General features: G+C 38.1%; 1 protein-coding gene across 3 annotated transcripts in view; it reads right to left on the bottom strand.

Moving 5' to 3' along the window:
- Positions 1-20,274, bottom strand: part of stk11ip (serine/threonine kinase 11 interacting protein) — a 93,821-nt gene that overhangs the window by 17,619 nt on the left and 55,928 nt on the right. For all 3 annotated transcript variants that reach the window (XM_073815381.1, XM_065239990.2, XM_065239991.2), the window contains exons 21-23: positions 11,347-11,444; positions 10,719-10,897; positions 4,133-4,217 (exon numbers count right to left, since the gene is read on the bottom strand). In XM_073815381.1, coding sequence (XP_073671482.1) covers positions 4,133-4,217; positions 10,719-10,897; positions 11,347-11,444 — 362 coding nt within the window. The remainder of the gene's footprint in view (positions 1-4,132; positions 4,218-10,718; positions 10,898-11,346; positions 11,445-20,274) is intronic.

Here is a 20,274-nt window from a genome sequence, read left to right as displayed (position 1 = left end):
ACCAAATTTCAAATCCTGGCCATAGGATGTGTAAAGCCCAGTTGTGGTGTTTAATTTTTAATAAAATAAATCTATTAATAACTTATACATTGTAGTTGTGGTGCTTCATAATTGCCAGTTCTACCAAATAAAAAAGTTAATTTTGAGCCCTGCATGTGGTTCAATGTGTTCGAACAGCAACACGCAACCGCCTTCTCTCCGCCCATTGATCTAATCTGAGGTACTGAATACAATGTTTTACGTCTTTTCTGACTTCTGGCGCGAACACACGGATTACAGCGCTATTTTAGCCTTTCATTAATAACACTAAAGCGGCTGATCTCCGCAGTTTCATTTTGCAAGCGTGTGAAAGTTGGGCGATCCTATTTCATCAATTGCGCTGAAAACTAACTAACACCTAAAGGTTATCTACTTCAACCAAAGTGTACAAGTGTGTAACCATAGATATTTGGTCACATTGTGATGGTCTCAGTGCATCTGATAAAAGGGTTTTGTTCCTTTAAGTGTGGGAAAATCCACCAATCATCATATTGAAATTGGGTTAGAAACTGTAGGCAGCTGGAGATAAATTCCACCCACACAAATGGCCTCCCATATGTAAATGAAATTTATCTTCCCACAGAAATCAAAGACACAGAAAACGTTCAACTCACAGAGTGGGATGCCAAAATGTAATAAATAAATAAACACCATTTGGTAAAACTATGAGTATTTAAAAGTAAGTTGACAGAGGATTCTGGGAATCTGTAAACAGATCTTCTGCATGATCGCTGTGTGTAGTTCTCATCAACAGGTAACATTTCTAAACTCTTTCATTTCTTACTATTAAGGGTTTTTGTATGATTGATCAATTTATAATATTACTTGAAGTGGATGTTGAATGAATACATTGTTTACCCTCTCCTTTCTTATTATTGAATATTTTGTCATTTCTTATAGTTGATTAATGTGTTTTAATTTATTTTTGAATTATCATGTTGCTTACCTGGCTAATAAAATGTTACGTTTGTATTAATTCTAACTTACTCTGTATTATTGATTCTTCTAAGTTACTATGAAGTATTACAATATTCTCAACGGGTCGGGCCGGCCCGACAAACCGGGTTCGGGTCAAAAATATAAGCAAATGAGTCGGGTCGGGTCGGACTTCGGGCTTAATCTTTTACGCTCTGTGAAAAAAATGTATTAATCATCACTGCTGTTCACCGTAAAGAAAGTCTGGTCTGGCTGCTGCGTGCAACGTGCATCACAGAGAGGGGCGGGGGATAGCAATAAGCTCCGGGGCGGATCAGCAACGGATCCAGACCGGAGCTGCCGGCTTCAGATCCGCTCCGGAGCTTATTGCTATCACTGCGTGCACGCCTGTTGCCTGGAGAAGAAGAGGTGGAGAAAAGTAAACTTGCCGCAGGAGGAAGCGGCAAGTTTACTACAGGAGGAAAAGCTGGCGCTGAGTACATGTTTGACTTCTTTTTATTTATTATTATGTGATTTTTATTTAAGGCATATTTATATAGCCTATATTTAAAGTTTATTGTTTCAGTTGTTTGTATTGTTAAAAGGCGTGGACATTAAAGCTTGATTTGAATTCCCGTCTGCTGGTCATGAGGAAAAAAAGGCAGGGGGGGTCGGCGGCGTCAGGCCGCGGGTCGGGTTCGGACAGATAATTCACGTTGATGTGTCGGGTTAAATTGGGTCTGGGCTTTAAAAGCCACGGGCCAGGTCGGGTTGTAATTTTCAGGCCCGTTGAGAACTCTATTACAATATATCCTCTGTTACTACAATCTACGATTGGTGTTAAGTTCATGCTAATTAAGTTTTATCTCTAACCCAGTTGTTATGTAGTCATATTTAGATGTGACCTATCAAGGTGGCAGTCATAACCTCTGGTTATTGCCTCTGCTTTAATTAAGTTGTTATATAGTCATATTATTTAACTATATTGGGCCAGACGGCGCTGACCTGAAACCCTGAATATTGTTGAACTTTGTATTAAGTTGTATATAAGCGATGGCATGAGGCTACATATATACCTTTAACAATAGCACGTAAGCATTGAGCGGCATTGTTAAATTGCTTTAGTCATGTGTCAGTGACTTGTAGGGTCAGATTCATTATTTAACCTTAGCTAAGTTGTTATGTAATCGTACTGTATGTTGGTAGTAGTCATAACCCCTGGTCATTGTCTCTGCTTTGATTAAGTTTTATATAGTCATATTGTTTGCTATATTCGGCCAGGCGGCAGTAATTTTTTATGTGCCCATGTTAACAGCTTAGTGTGAGGATTTGTGACAAGAAAAGAACCCAAATGCAGACGTAACTAAATAAAGGATTTATTGCACAAAACAGGGGAAAACAAAGACCCACGAGGGGGTAAAACAAAACAGGATCACACTACACTAAGCTAACATAAAACGAAACATGAACCAACATTTAACTACAAATAACAAACTAGACTAAATATACTCAATACTCACAAAAGCAAGACTCAGGAACACGACAGGGATTGTAACAAAACGAATGCGCACTGAACATCAAACACAAGGACAATAAATAGGGACAAAGTAAATTACATACACCTGGAAATCATTACAAGTAAGGGATCGGGGAAAAAGTGACGAGACCCGGGAAATGCGTGGTCAGAATAAACCAATACTAAAACCACACATTTCCCACATAAAACATGGTACTGCCAGGACCCGAACACAAAGACTAGATGTAATAAAACACATGATTTAGACGGGTCCTGACAGTTAGAGCTTTCACACAACATAGGTATGTGATCTGTCCGGTCCGTTGCAGATGCGGTGCATTTCAGCATTGCTGCGATCGTTTCGGCAGTGAGTCTATTTTTGCTGTACTGAACGCAAGCTGAACGCGCTGATTTAAAGTGATAACACATGTTTAGTCTTCAAAATGAGCATCGATTGACACGAAAATACAGCAGTTTCACCATAAATGCATATACATAAAGTATGCTATTAATTTTACCATTGTTTAATTATACTAACATAGTCTTTTAGATTTTATTCGTAGTAAAACAACTGTAAACAAATTAATCCATTGTCTCACCACAATAATCATGGAATTTTTAGTTAAACTAAATAAAATTATGGTTAATTTTTCTAAGGAGAACTAAGCTATACAAAATGATCTGTTTGAAAGACGGGGAAGCGCACCTGTCAATCAGCGCTATTATAACAGAGCGAGACCAGAGACAAACGTGCTCTGTAAACGGGAGTAATATATGAATAAAGTGTGGATCTTTGAATGACTGTAAGAATACATTGCCTTTAAATATAATGTTTGTCATATAATGTTTTGAGAGATAATAATGTTTTTTTTTCAATTGTTATTTAGCTTAGTTAGACTTGTTAGTGCAGTTATAACACTACAGCGTGTTTGGCGCATTTACCTCTTTACCGCATTAATTTTATTTATTTCAGTAATATTTCTGTGAATATTTGCATGTCAATCTTGCTTCCTTGTCTGTTTATTCATGTCATTATGTTGTTATTTTAAGTTATGTGAGGATATTTATTGCCATATGAGACGTTCATTGCCGTTATATAAATACTCTCGTCTATGCAAATATATAAATAGTAGGAAATGTATAATGTACAACCATGCCTGTCACCTACATTTGCTCTTTAAAAGTTATCCTGAGAATTTACATTTATGATATATGTGGAGATAAGGCTAGATACACTAGAGATTTTATACATCCTTACTAGTCTATCAAATAATATCTAAAGTATATTGTTTTGTGAAAAAACACAGCATGCTATTATATTTTTATTGAGGAGGCACTTTTCAACAGAAAGTGTCAATCACGTTCATTTGATACGCAGAAGCAGCGGTTAGCAATGCACTGCAAACTGAGTATGTGTGAAAGCACAACGGATGCTTGATGGATCCCACCGCATACGTACTGCAATATGCACCACAAACGGACTGCATACGGAGTATGTGTGAAACAGGCATTAGGCAAATTGGTGTCTAATATTTAACCTTTGGAACATTTTATGCAAAATTCCAGGTTTGTTTAATTGTTGGGCCTTGGACAGAAGAGATGGGAAATGAATAGCCTGAGGTAGAGAAAAAGAACTGTAGAAAAAAAACTTTTCCGACATACCAGAGGTGGTGCTGTGGGTTGAGCCTGGTGTTGGAGATGCCCTTCAGTTTGCTCTCAGACTTTGGGGCCAATTCAGTTGCAATGTCTGCACAAAAACAGTAAGCTGTAGTGATTTGCACAATTCCTCTACTTTATTTACATGATAATTTATTACATTATGCTTTGCAACATTATTCCCAGTATTGACTGTACTGTCCACCCAATTTAATAACTAATAATAATTAAACGATTGTGAGACTAATTAGGTGCTTTAAAAATTACAGTAAATGGATTTCTGTCTTTAAAGGAGAATTTCACCCGTAGAAACATTAATCTTTATTGAAAGTGTGTCATATTTGTGGTCGAAATGTAACATACATTTAAAATTTGGTGCCTATTTGACCAAGAAAATGGGTGTTTGCAGTCTCACCCCCTCAACAAAGATATTGGACTTCCTTCTTTCAATGATGCAAAATTATGATTTTTACATCATTGAAAGAAAGAAGTGCAACACTGAAATCTGTATTTCTCCTGTCTCAGCGGCAACTGAGGAAATGATGCATGACCATTCAAAAACATGACTGGGGTTATAACTATACAAAGCTTAATGCAAATGGGTGAAGTGTCCCTTTAAGACAACACAGCCTTTATTACTTTTACAACGCAAAAGTTTACAAAAATAAAAATTTTTGATGATTTGGATGATTAACAATTACCACCAGGGTACTGCCAGGTAACCAGGGAAACTAATATTTTCAAGTAAGGAATTGCAAAACAAACCAGGAACAAAAAGTCTAAAGAGAAATAAGGGACAGATAAATTGTGCTTAATCTTGGCCTTATTTGGCACAACTCCTAACTGGTTTACATTTTTGCTCCAGGTTTAATGACAACCAAACCTGAAACATAACCACTGATTCAACAAATAAGCTATTTTACAAACAAACAAACAAACAAACCAAAAACAATAATATCAACTACATTGTTGAGAATTTGTCATTTACTTTTTTAACTGAATGTGTTGTTTTGCCTTTGTTGTATCCTGTTTACTCTTTGTTACACTTGAAAAACATGATCCTCTGTTTTGTCACTGTATGTGGTAAAATATGACCATCCACAAAATGAACACAGTAATGGACAGGTACAAATGTCTAACTGTGGCGCTTTTCTCCAGTTGCAACTATGTTACTGAGATATTTAATAGTGTAGTAGATATGAAATAGTGTAACAGATATCTGAGATCAAAGCGATCCTGCCATGTTATTTTTCTGGAATGTCACATTCTGAGATGTGTTCTTGTTACTAAGGTTGACTAGTGATAGTTTTCAGTCACATGACCTACAAGGTAGTGTTGGTGGGCAAGACAGCTTACAATAGGCTCTCCAAGCTGGTCTGTTTAAAGCCACAATTATTTAAATGATCTCTTAACAGAAGAAAAAATAGATATGAACAAAAACTACAAGTTTTGGGCACTAAAGATTATACACAGCATACACAGCACCAAATTACATATTTTACAGTCACTAAAAGCTTTAGATTAAAGCCAGACCTCCACTTATGTTAACATGTATTTCGTTGAAAATTCCTCGCCTTATACTGCTGCTAGGATTATATTATTATTATATCATATGTGACCCGTGCTGGCAAAATTAGTCGCAATGCACACTGTTTAATTTTGAGCTTAAGGCAAAAGAAAGTAGAACTTTTGGTTTCAATAAAAATAAGTACATTAAACCCTCATTTAGTGATCCCAATGCCCTAAATAGACATTAAGCATCTAAAATTATCTTTATTTGTAAGTTTTCTGATAGGTGTACAGTCCTGAATGCTTAATCTAATACAAGATGTGTGCCCATTCACATACTCGTGACATTTCAGTTTTAAAACATGCAGAAATTAGAAAATAAGAGTACAGGGGCCTCAGTGTTTCCCACAGGATTTTGAGAGACTTGTGGCGACGATGACGTCACACTCTAATTAGCATATATGTGACGTAATCACGTGTTTGCGTTTGATCTAGTGTTGGCACCTGAAATATGTTTCACTTCTACTCTTTGATCTGTCACGTTATATTGCATTTTAACACAACTGATTGCTATTATTTACGTATTATCAGTTCTGTTGTCAGACATAAAATGAGCAGACTATAGCCCTATTCGGATGGGATTAGTTTTACGGTTGTAGATGGCGTAATGTAATTTTACCACAGGACGTCTGTAATATTGATGGTCAATTCGGACGGGATTAGAAATCTCAGTTAAACATTCAGAAATGGGAGGGGTAACTCGATTGCGCAGCAGGTCACCTCTCTCGTCGTCATGTGCACGTTGCTTCTTGATATCAACATGACACAGACGAGAAAAACTTGAAACACTGTGTTTAATTTCAGTTTGGGGAGAACGTCAGTTTCAGGAACAGTTCTGTGCCTCTGAGAAGTGAATTTGACTTTTTAAAGTTTGTGTCATGTTATTCAGGAACTGACTTGCCACTGACTTGTTTTTTCGCCTAGAATACAAGTAAATGCTTAAGCGCTTTTATATTTGAAAGAAACCCGCAAAATAACAGGAAATTACGAAACGTACGTGTATGTTTACAGCTGGTATATAAATCACCATACATTTACATTGAAGTCTTACTGCTGTTGCTCTTCTCATCAATGTCTTGTTATGAGCCCCTTTTTATTTAAATGCGAGTTTTATTGTCGCGTATAGCGCAGACAATTGGGTGCAAATTCAGAAATATGAGAGAATACACAGTAACTGTTACACAAAGTTACTACAAAACACGTGCGCAGGCATATCGCATTATAGAGAGGGAGAGAACGGGTGTGTGGGAAACACTAATGCTAACCTTTCGTCAAGTCATCGCCGTCTTCTCTGTCAGTAAAATCTGTGACTGTTGACGTTTACGCGAAAAAGAAAGTATACGGAGGAACCGCCACCTTTTCACGCTCATGTGAGAGAGAGAGAGAGAGAGAGAGAGAGAGAGAGAGAGAGAGAGAGAGAGAGAGAGAGAGAGAGAGAGAGAGGCGCGCGCTGCATGCAACATAGAAAGGGAGGGCGCGCTGGGTGCTTGCAACAATGAATTAAGACGTTTTTAAACAGTAAAATATAAATGTAAATGGGGATCATGAAAAATCTATTTGTGGCGGCCAGCGCTGATTCTGTGGCGGTGCGCCACGAATAAATCAACGTATGGGAAACACTGGGCCTCATGTATAAAACTTTGCGTAGATTTGCAACTAGTTAGACCATTAAAAAAAACGAAACCGGAAGTAAAGTTCGGATCCAGACGTGTATCGCATCAGCGCACGTGTGTCCGATGAAACCATCTATATTAGGCTTTACTTAAAATGGACCTAGTACATTACATTATTTTTATCATCTTACAGGTTATAAAGTCTATTGTAGCGATGTAGGCAATCAGGTTTGTTTCTGTCATTTGGCCTGAACTAAATTTAAGCTATTATTTTTTTTACAGTTTTGTTTATGATTAGATGACAAAGACTAATAAACTTCTCATCATTCCTCAAATACATGAAACATTAGCCTTAAGTGTTTGTTGAGTGAAGAAAAAGACTTTACATATTCATAGAATAGTTCTTTATAGCCTTGCGTTTCAAACACGCAGACACGCTCGGCTCATGACAGATGTGTGTGGCACTTCATTCGTCTTCTCAACACTTTTATCTGTGTAAAAAGCCCCTAGACTTACCTGATGATAAAATAGCTATTATGAAAAAAATTCGGGCCCTGATTGATGTTAAAACAGTAATTAAGAACGATAAGACATGAAAACAACTTTCCTCACGCTGACTGACAGATCAGAAGCATGAACAGGCGGGCAGAGCAGTATATAGACATATAAAGAACTACAGTTTTACAGAATTAACCCAGATACAATCTGTTATGTCCTAGGTGAATGTTTGGTTCACTGTTGGGAAAAATATCTGAAGTGTAACATTATATTAGATCCTTGCATTACAGTAGATCTTAAAGCGGTCTGTCTCTCAATCAAACAATATAAGAAAGAAAAAAGTTGAAAATATATATTTTTCCTATAGTATTGTTTTAGATTTTGTGTGTGCTAAATCTATTAGTTTTACCAGTGATTTTAAGGTATGCAGTTATTTTGCATTTGAATCATCAAAAATTTTTATCTTGATTTTTCTCAAAAATGACTTTGCTGACTCCATCATCTTCAAATATGTGTAGCTCTATTCCAACAAATCATATACCATTTTAAAGTTTTTTTAAATAAAGAATGTCAAAATATCAATAACTCCTTTTTGAAAACTTCCGACTAATTTTGCCAGCACGGGTCAAATATTGTATTGTATTATAATATTCTAAATTATAATAATGAAAAGCAATAAAGCTCAGTCTGAGCAAAATCCATGTCGTTTAGTGCATTTTTTTGCACAACAACTATTCAGTATTTAGGCTCAAGTAAAATAATCACTTATTTCTTAACCTCAAATGAGTTTTGTACTACAGTAAGTACTGTAGTTAGAGGTGTAAATCGGAGCCTTCATGACGATTCAATCCGATACTAATTTCTAAGGCCTACGATTCAATTATTTTCCATTCTTCAGAATTCCCCGTGATCCGATTCAATACTAGATATTTTTAGGGCTGTCAAAAGATTAAAATATTTAAATCTAGATTAATTGCATGATTTCATGAGTTAACTCACGATTAATCGCAAATTAATCACACATTTTTATCTGTTCTAAATTTACCTAAATTTAACACTTTTCAAGTGCTCTAATCAACATGGATTTTGACAAATATTTATGCTATATGCAAATGTTGTTTACAACAGCCTGTTTACATTTTTAACAGAACCATCAGTCATAGTTTTACATTTAATTTTATATTTAATTTTCCTTTAGAAGACCTTATTCTTTCTCAATTTCTGTTTGCTGCTGCATCATTTGGTACCTGTGCTGGCAAATTTAGTTGGGATGAGCAAATTTTCTAAAATTAGTTATTTATATTTTAACATTAAAAAACTTCAAAACAATGCATGATTTGTTAGAATCTGACAAAACATGACAGAACTACACCTGTTTACGCAAAGCAAAAACAATATCACTATGTGTTAAATTGACGTTTTTTTGTACTGTTTAACTTTGACATTAAGACAGACCACTTTAAAATGTAGGCTAATGCAAGGGTTTAATATAACCTAATGTTACACAACAGATACTTTTCCTCAACAGTTAACCAAACATTCACTTCAGATATAACAGATTATAGGTCATACCTGCGTGAATTCTTGTCAAAACAGATATTTTTTAAACTGTAATTTTAGATGTCTATATCAGGGTCACGCACTCGCGCTTTTTTGTGCATGCGCGTCAGACGACAGGGTCTGGAAGATCGCTTTTGAGTCACTCTTAACAACTCTTTTAACATCAATCAGATCCAGAAATGTATCTCTCTTAATAATTATTTTAACATCAAGCAGTGTATTTTCTGTCCTTTCTGCATGCTTTAAAAACGAAACCAAAAGTGAATGAATACGCTTCTTTTGCTTTAGATTATGGTTTGGGACGGTATACACTTCTCAGGAAACGTACTGATAAGGATCATTTTAGATGTTTAATGACCATTTAGAGCATTGGATTCGCTAGACAAGAGCTTAAATGTTCTTATTTTTATGAAAACCTTCGACTCATCTAGACAGTGCGGGTCACTTGCTGCGTCTCAATTCATCCAGCTGTGGGCTAGACCAAGGGTCAAACAGAAATTGCGTGTTGCGCTGACGGTTCCATTGCTTTTAAGAGACTCAGCAATGTTTGTGAACAACAGATTGTGAAACGTAAATAACGCGTGTGAAGCGGTGTGACATAGAAGATAACAATGAGGTTAGTGAGCGCCACACGCAGCTTAATAGTAGGTTGTACGCATATGTCTGAGCGAATGCTGAAAATAGACAGGCCAGCAGACAGGCGGCAAAATAAACACATTACCGGTAATAATCGATCCTCTTGCGGACGCATCGATGCAGCGAAACGAATCGATTAATCTTTACACCCCTATAAGAAGTCCCTTTAAATCCCCATTTAATTTTTGCTTAAATTTCTTTTAGCTTTATTTATATTCTTATGAGAATTTTATAATTACCAGATTTAATTTTACTGTCACTGTTAAGCACCAATACACTAATTCCTTGTATACCTACATATGTAGTAGTAAAGGTAATTCTGCTTTTTATTTAGAATTTATTTTATATAATGTCCAATTGTAAATGTTTATAATCACAATTGCAACTGAACATGTAATTTGGTTAATAATAGGCTTTATGCCCAGCTGCAATACTTCCTGAACTTCAGCCAGCACCTTGTTTCCTGTCTGCCATTATTGGACAAACTGATTAATCCAGGTGTGCCTGACCTCAGTAGTCACAACAACAATAATCAGACCCACCTGGTTTAATCAGTTTGTCCAATAATGGAAGACAGGAAACAAGGGGCTGGCTGAAGTTCAGGAAGCAGAGCACCTGGGCATAAAGCCTATTGCAAGGAGGAACATGGCATGGCTGCATCTGTTCTGAGGTCACAGCAGGTAATAAATAAAGACTTGGTAAATTATAGAACTTGCCTGTAAGCTTGCCGAAGAACCATTTGCAGCGGGCACTGTTTCGCACTAGCAGAGTGTATGCTGCTGCCCCCTCATCAAACTCCAGGTGAATGGTCTGGAAGCCCAGACCCACCTCCATATAGCTAAGCTCAGACAATAGATGGCTTTCTCTTTTCTGCAGCCAGTCTGACGGCTGCCCTCTGCATCAGAAAAAAGGACAGTGAAAAAGTGAGACAGGAAGTGAGCCGTTGTTAAAATAAGCATTTGCTGTTCACTGCGTCTAAAATACAGTTGGTAAAAAAAGTGTTTGCTGTTTACTGTGTCTAAAATACTGTTGTTTAAATAAGCATTTGCTGGTCACTGTTTCTAAAATACTGTTGTTAAAATAAGTGTTTGCTATTCACCAAGTCTTTAAAACTGTCATTAAAATAATCATTTGCTGTTCACTGCATCTAAAATACCATTGGTAAAATAAGCGTTTGCTGTTCACTGCGTCTAAAAAACAAATGGTAAGATAAAAGTTTGCTGTTCACTGCGTCTAAAATACTATTGGTAAAATAAGCGTATGCTGTTCACTGTGTCTCAAATAACGTTGTTGCAGATGGAGCTTAAAGAAAAAAATAACCAAAAAAGTTCACAAAGGTCTTACTGGGACTGTGAGGTGATTTCTAAGATGTAGATATGCTGATCAGACACAACCATTAGGGAATGGAACTCCAGTGGATCTCCAAACTTCACAATGGACATCTAAAATCAAGTAAAAACATAAAATGTTTATAACACCAAGTCCAGTTTCTCAAGGATTCCAAAAGTAACACTTCATATTGCACTGCTCTCAGTGGCGTGTTTACCCACAACGCAAAGCACGCAATTGCTTGATGTCACACAGGCTTGGGGGGCCACCTACTGGCCACAAACAGAAAATAATCATATTCGCCCACGAAAAAGCATCATTGCCAGGGGCGCATCTATAGGCTACTGCAGTCACACATCCAAGTGCTGGGATGAGTGCTCACTCACTCAACTCTCTCTATGCTCTTGCAACTACACAACATTCTTATACAGTCTTATACCAAACTGTAACAATTTTGTGTTATGTTAAGCAGTTTAAATTGAAATAAATCCAGTTTATATATGACTTAAGTCTATATAATCAATATTACTGTTGTGCATTTCCAAGGAAAACCTTAGGCAATGTGGGGGCATGGCAGGCCCCAGGTTCATGGACTTTGCTAAAATGGCAAAAAAAAATTGAGTGCTATGTTCTGCATCGTTAACTTTACACTGTTAAGCTCCGCCCCTCAAGCTCTAAAATCTTGACTCTGAACAGAAGATTCGTGTGCGCCATTTTCTTTTTACTCGCATCGAAAGGTAAGGTCATATTAAAACATAATTTTTCTATTTTATGTGAAGAAATGTGAATAAATGACGTCGAACATGTTAACTCGATAACCACAAATACTTTCATGTTTATGCAAATTGTAGCAACAGTTTCTCTGTTTATTTATATGCCTGGCACAAAATATTTTGTTAATTGTGAAATTCTTCCCAACACGCTTGTTAAGGTGAAACAAGGGGATGCCCAAAATTTTGTTAAAGTAACTGAGCTGAGACTGAAAGATTTTTTGTCTGCAGTTAAGAAATTGTCTCATTTAGGTGGATTTAGCTGTATTTTAGCAGCAAGCTTCTTAAAAGGTGCTGCTGGAGAAGTGGCCAACCATGTTCAAGAAAAAGGTTATTCAGCATTGCAAAAACTTTCCGACCACCAGTAATGTGCAAGAGCTGCTAAAAGCTGCTGAAAGTCCCACTGATGACTCTGAAGAGAGTGCTAATTTTGGTAAGATTTTTAAGGTTCATATATATAGATTCACTGGTACCTTCCCCGCAGCATTTAAAGAGGCTCGGATAACCCAGCCACTGAACAAACTCACACTCAATCCTGCTATGCTAGAGAACTACAGACCCTTTTCTCTTCTTCCCTTCATTGCCAAGACTCTTGAACACGTGGTATTCGACGAGTTCTCCTTTTTCTTCACACAAAATAACCTCCTGGATAGCAGTCAGTCTGGTTTCAAAAGCAGTCACTCCACTGAGACTCACTGCTCTGGCAAAAACGCGTTATTCGTGAGTAGTTGGATGCTTGAACATTTGAGTTTACTTGCTTCATTCAAAGCCACGCTTGAAATTCTAGTCATTTGTGACATTCACACGGAAATTTGCATCATGGGAGGGGCTTCTGCGACTCTGCTGAGACTCCGCTCGCTTCCTGTAATCACATCACCACTACAGTAAGGTCCTGATTGGTTCATTCAGATTTCAGATTTTTCAACTCGCGGGTTTCCTGCGGCAACGCTCAATTCGTGCGGAATGCGGCACGCCTTTCGTGCGTTCTGCGCCGCGTCTACCGTGCAGGTACCTCCAAATCATCTGTACTGATCTTACTGGATCTATCCGCTGCTTTTGACACGGTCATTCACCACATCCTCCTGTCGACCCTCATGGCTATTGGTGTCTCTGACACAGCGCTTGTAGGTCATTCAGGGTATCCTGTAGAGGTGACGTCTCCGAACCCCAACGTCTCGATACTGGGGTGCCGCAAGGCTCTGTGTTTGGACCACTGCTCTTTTTGATATACATCCCTGTGTTCTGTCATCCAAAAACATGGCTTTTCCTACCACTGCTATGCGGATGACACTCAACTTCACTTGTTGTTCCACCCTGATGACCTTGTAAAGACAGAACTGTTTGTCATATAATCTTATACAGCCCTACATACCCTCTCGATCCCTGCGCTGTGTCACCGAGCTACAGCATGTGGTGCCATCTTAAAAAGGAAAAAAAAACATTATTGCGTACCTTCTCCAACTGTGGAATGATCTGCTGCTCGTGACACGATCTGCTGACTCTGTAGCTGTCTTTAAAATGCGGCTAAAATCCCATCTCTTCTGCCATTACCTCACCTCCTAATATAAGACTTACTATCTTTTCTTTTCCTTTTATTCTTGATCTCTATCTATACTAGGGATGCACCGAATCCAGGATTCGGATTCGGCCGAATACTGGGGGTTTTGACGGGGTTCGGCCGAATCCTAGATTTTTTTCCACCGAACCCTAGGCTTGCGCTATTCTGGTCGACATCACGCGGCCGTTGATTACACACATCGGGTGCTGACGTGGAGATAAGCTTTTACTTTCGGTGAGCCTTAGGGGCGATTCACATTTCGCAGACGCACCTGGAAAAACAAGCGTGTCGCACCCCATCGCTTTCATTATGCATAGGCTTATGTTAATTGTCAAAATAGTTTTTCCCACTTGTCATCCTGGCATAATGTTGCCTATCCTTTTTTTACAGTTAAAATTAAATAAAATGAAAAATACACTGCTGTGGACGTTGTTTACTTCATTAATGTGTTTTACTGTGTTAATGGTATAAAGGATGCGAGTAGGATTCGATATTCTGTTTCGGCCGAATCTTAAACAGTGGATTCGGTATTCGGCCGAACCCAAAAAATCTGGATTCGGTGCAAAAAAAAACTAACCCATGGCTATGTCTACCCAGTCTCACAAAGTTTCGTGATATAGTCACGTATTTTTTTGATTTTTTTTTCGTGCTATTATCACGAAATTTCGTGTTTTTTCGTGATCGTATAACGAATTCCTGTTTTCGTGTGATTATCACGTATTGGTTACTCAACTGCTTTTTCCTATTTTTAAACCATTGTCGCTTCGGCTTAGGGTTAGATTTGGTGCTTGCATTAGAATGTCACTTTATATATTGGTTTATACTATTTTTTCTGATTTATTTTTTTATATGTCGCCTGGCGTTAGGGTTAGTGTTGGGTTTGGTTAGGGATGTCATTTTATGTAAATCTAACCCTAAACCGAAGCGACAATGGTAAGAAAATAGGACAAAACAGTTGAGTAACCAATACGTTTCTAACCGGATCCACGCGAATCAGCCGGTTAGTGGGATCTGTAGAGCGAGTCTCATGTCCATGGTCTGCGAGTCTGCAATGTTTCCGGCTCTGAGAATCTCGAGTCGCGTGGATCAGCCGGTTACAAGTGGGTCTGTACTGAGTTTCCTTGGCAATTTAGCAATACTGACTCAGATGACTTAAGTGAATCACACAACCCGGATCACTTTAGTGAGTGACTCACAATAACCCGGATCCTTAAAAGGAATCGAGTTTGCCAGGCCTACAAAATAGCACCACAATGAAATGTCACAATGTCACAAAAACGGTCACGGTTTCAAGATTATTAATTAAGCATTGCCAATAAGTTTGAATACTGTCACAAAAGCAATCCAAAAATTATTAAAGCTGCAAGCAGTGATGGAAGGGCCCTCACACGTATGAGCACCGCCACCCGATGGCCTTAGGAAAAACTGTGAACAGTGGGGATATGAATTTTAGTGTGCATATATATGTGGATATTTTAATTAGACTGACCAAATATGATGATGATATTGTTAAATCTCTTAGAGCAGTGAATCAGTGTTTCCTGCTGCATCTAGGTGGCGCTATGACTGTATCTGTATTTTGCTTTGTTGATGGTTTCAGGCCGGGCCCCTCATTAACCATGTGAAGTATTGGGCAGGTCGGACATTGTATGCCCGAATTACAACAACTTCCAGTTTCATGGTGATACATTAAACTTTGCCAGGCAGCCACGGACACACCTTTCAACGAAAAGTCAAGATCTTTACAATTTATCATCGCAAAGTCCTTAAGATCTGTCTGACCAAACAAGATGATGATCTAATCCTTTTTGATAAACAAATCCTTTTTAGTTAATGATCTTATCACCACTAACAACCTGGACTTTATGTTTCTAAATGAAACTTGGTTAGATGACAGCTGCAGTGCTACAGTCCTCAATGAATCAGCCCCACCCAACTTTACCTTTATAAGTGTATGTAGAGCTGTTAGAAGGGGTGGAGGAATAGCTGCTTTATTCAAAGATGCCTTTCAATGCAAGCAAGTGTTACTTGGTGATTACCAGTCTTTTGAATATTTGTGTATTGCTCTAAAAGGTACACCACGCATTCTGTTTACAATTATTTATAGACCTCCCAAATACACCTCAGCATTTGTTGATGAATTCACAGAACTTTTATCAACAATTTCCTCTGAATTTGATTATTTTGTTATTGCTGGAGATTTCAATATTCATATAGACAATTCAGAAAACAATACTGCGATTGAACTGTTAAATGTTTTAAACACTTTTGATCTGACCCAGCACGTGCAAGGTCCTACACACAATCGGGGACACACTCTTGATCTGCTCATTAGCAAGGGTCTAAACATTTCATCCACTGTAATCAAGGATGAAGCGCTATCTGACCATTTCTGTCTTTACTTTGATTTATTGATCTGTCCTGCCACTGATGCTAGATCTGTCTATATCAAAAAAAGGTTCATAAATGAGAACACCAGTGAGGTATTTATGAATGCTATGTCAATGTTGCCAAACATATCCGCAGACTCTGTTGATGTTCTCCTTGAAAACTTTAACATAAAAGTTAAAGATGCTATTGATGATATAGCTCCAGTAAAGGTCAGGGTGATCACTGGCAGACGTAAAGCACCCTGGAGAAACACAACAGCAGTACAGCACATGAAAAGAACATGCAGAAAAGCTGAACGTATGTGGCGGAAAACAAAACTTGAAGTACATTATAGCATCTATAAGGACAGTCTTCGTGCTTTCAATGTAGAACTAGGCACAGCTAGACAGACCTTCTTCTCCAATATTATAAATAACAACATAAACCACACTCGCACTCTTTTTGCTACTGTAGAGAGACTAACAAACCCCCCAAATCAAGTTCCTAGTGAAATGCTCTCTGACAACAAATGCAATGAGTTTGCTAAGTTTTTCTCTGAGAAGATCAGTAATATCAGAATGGCAATCAATATGACCTCAAATTGTACTGTGGTCAGTCAGATATCATTGCAACAACCTCAGAAATTAGCCATTCTCTCAGAATTTGACATAATTGATATAAAAACCTTGGAAGAAACAGTACAACATCTTAAAGCATCAACTTGCAGCCTTGACACTCTCCCCACATCTTTTCTCAAAAAGGTGCTTAACTGCTTAGAAACTGACCTCTTAAAAATAGTAAACACCTCTCTGATCACAGGCACTTTTCCAGAGTCATTAAAAACAGCAGTTGTAAAGCCTCTCCTAAAAAAGAGTAACCTAGACAAAACCATACTTAGCAACTACAGACCTATCTCAAATCTTCCGTTTATAAGCAAGATCATTGAAAAGGTTGTTTTCAATCAGCTGAACAAATTCTTAAACTCAAATGGCTATCTGGACAACTTTCAATCTGGTTTCCATCAGCATCACAGCACAGAGACAGTGCTCATAAAGATAATAAATGATATTCGCTTAAACTCTGATTCAGGTAAAATATCAGTGCTGGTGCTACTAGATCTTAGTGCTGCCTTTGACACAGTAGATCACACCATACTCTTACATAGACTGGAAAACTGGGTAGGGCTCTCTGGGATGGTTCTCAAATGGTTTAAAACATACCTACAAGGAAGAGGTTACTATGTGAACATAGGTAACCATAAATCTGAGTGGACATCCATGACATGTGGAGTCCCACAGGGTTCAATTCTTGCACCGCTTCTGTTTAATTTGTATATGCTCCCACTTGGTCAAATAATGAAAAAGAACCAAATTGCTTACCACAGCTATGCAGATGACACCCAGATATACTTAGCCCTGTCACCCAATGACTACAGCCCCATTGACTCTCTATGTAAATGCATTGATGAAATTAACTGTTGGATGCGTCAAAACTTCCTCCAGTTAAACAAAGACAAAACCGAAGTCATTGTATTTGGAAATAAAGATGAAACTCTCAAAGTTAACACATACCTTGACTCTAGGGGTCTAAAGACACAAAATAAAGTCAGAAATCTTGGTGTAATTTTAGAGTCTGACCTTAATTTCAGTAGTCACGTGAAAGCGATAAGCAAATCAGCTTACTACCATCTCAGAAATATTGCCAGAATTAGATGTTTTGTCTCAAGACAGGACTTAGAGAAACTTGTTCATGCTTTCATCACCAGCAGGGTGGATTACTGCAATGGACTCCTTACTGGGATCCCCAAAAAGACCATTAGACAGCTGCAGCTAATACAGAACGCTGCTGCCAGAATTCTGACCAGAACCAAAAAATCTGAGCACATCACTCCAGTCCTCAGGTCCTTACACTGGCTTCCTGTTACATTTAGAATAGACTTTAAAGTATTGTTACTCGTTTATAAATCACTTCATGGCTTAGGACCCAAATACATGACAGATATGCTAACTGAATATAAACCTAACAGATTACTCAGATCATTAGGATCAGGTCAGTTAGAAATACCAAGGGTTCACTCAAAACAAGGTGCGTCAGCATTTAGCTTTTATGCCACCTCTAGCTGGAATCAACTTCCAGAAGAGATCAGATGTGCTTCAACAGTAAACACTTTTAAATCTAGATTAAAAACACATCTGTTTAACTCTGCATTTACTGAATGAGCACTGTGCTGCTTCACACTGACTGCACCTTTAACTCAAGTCACTTTTACTCCCGTTTTATTCTTTTTAACATTTTAAACTGTTTTATTAAAATCACATTTATTTTCTTTAATTGTTATTTTAAATTCTCATGTATCTTTGTCTTTATTGTGATCTTATCGTGTAAATCTTATTTTTACATTTTCTTTTTCTTTTTTATATATTGTTTTCTCATTTCTGTGTAAAGCACTTTGAATGACCTCTGTGTATGAAATGTGCTATACAAATAAACCTGCCTTGCCTTGCCTTGCCTTGCCTTGCCTAATGAAATTTCTATGAGCAGTAAATCAAAGTGTATAACCCGACATTTCCTGCTGCCAGCAGGTGGCGCTATGACTGTATGTGAATAATTCCATGTTGATGTGTTCAGACCAGGGCACTTATCAATCATGTGAAGCATGGGTCAGATTAGACATTGTAAGCCTCAGTTAGAACAACTTCCTGTTTTATGGCGAAAAGCAGAAATTTGGCAGGCCGCCATGGACACACCCTCCAACGAAAAGTCAAGATCTCCACAATTTAGCATCGCAAAGGCCTTTAGATGACACAGACCAAATATGGTTTTAATCTAATGAAATCTGTAAGAGGACTTCGTTAAAGTATGAAGCCTGGAAATGGCAAAATTTGCACTCAAACTACAGAGAAAATTCAAAATGGCCGACTTCCTGTGGGGTTTAGAGCTTGGCTTCAAGTGACCTTTTGTAGGTCTTGGGATGATACATTATCCTATCACATTTCATATATGTACATTTACCGTAGCGGGGGGGCTGCTCTCTTAAGTTTTTGTAGGTGGCGCTATAGAGCCATTGCAATGTTTCATGACTTTTTGAGCTTGTTTAGGCTGTCAAAATTGCGATTCATTTGTCAATACTTTGCGAGGCCACCAAGGACACGCCCTTTAACGAAAAGTCAAGGTCGTTGCTATTTATCATCACACAAGGTCTTGAAAGTAGACTGATGAAATATGATGTTGATATGGTTAAATCTCTAAGAGCAGTAAGTCACAGTGTAAAACGTGGTATTTCCTGCTGCCTCTAGGTGGCGCTATGACTGTAACTGAATTACTGAATTATGCCATGTTAATGTGTTCAGGCCAGGACCATTATTAAATGTGTGAAGTCAGGGACAGATCTGACATTGTATGCCTGAATTACAACAACTTCATGTTTCATTGCGAAACATCACACTTTGCCAGGCCGCCACGGACACGCCCTTCAATGAAAAGTCAAGATCTCCGCAATTTATCATCGCAAAGGGCTTAAGATTAGACTGACCAGACATGATGATGATTTGATTAAATCTCCAAGAGCAGTAAATCACAGTGTAAAACGTGGCATTTCCTGCTACCTCTAGGTGGCGCTATGACTGAAGCTGAAAATTGGCATTGAAATGTGTTCAGGCCAAGACCCTTATCAAACATGTAAAGCGTGGGACATTGTATGCCTGAGTTAGAACAACATCCTGTTTCATGGCGAAAACGCTGAAATTTGTCAGGCCGCCACGGACACACCCTCCAATGAAAAGTCAAAAGCTCCGCAATTTAACATCGCAAAGGCCTTTAGATGATACTGACCAAATATGATGATGGTTGGATTAAATATCTAGGAGGAGTTCGTTAAAGTACGAAGCCTGGAAATGTCAAAATTTGCACAGAAATCACAGGGAAATTTAAAAATGGCCGACTTCCTGTGGGTTTTAGAGCCTGGTTCCAACTGACTTTTTTGTAGATCTTGAGGTGATAGATGACCCTACCAAATTTCGTATCTGTACGTTTTTCGTAGCAGGAGGGTTGTTCTTTTGAAATTTTGCAGGTGGCGTTATCGAGCCATTTCTACACGCCCACTTCTGACACCTATACCACATGTACATTTTTGTCACTTCTGACGTGTGTGCAAAGTTGCATGTGTTTTCGAGCATGTTTAGGCCCTCAAAAAATGCAATTCATTTCGGAGAAGAAAAAGCAGAAGAAACTGAGCAAAAACAATAG

Source organism: Paramisgurnus dabryanus, chromosome 7 (genome assembly GCF_030506205.2).
Source record: "Paramisgurnus dabryanus chromosome 7, PD_genome_1.1, whole genome shotgun sequence".
In the NCBI taxonomy this organism is placed as follows: domain Eukaryota; kingdom Metazoa; phylum Chordata; class Actinopteri; order Cypriniformes; family Cobitidae; genus Paramisgurnus; species Paramisgurnus dabryanus.
Note: the sequence above shows the minus strand (reverse complement) of the source record. Positions and strands in the feature narration are given on the sequence as shown.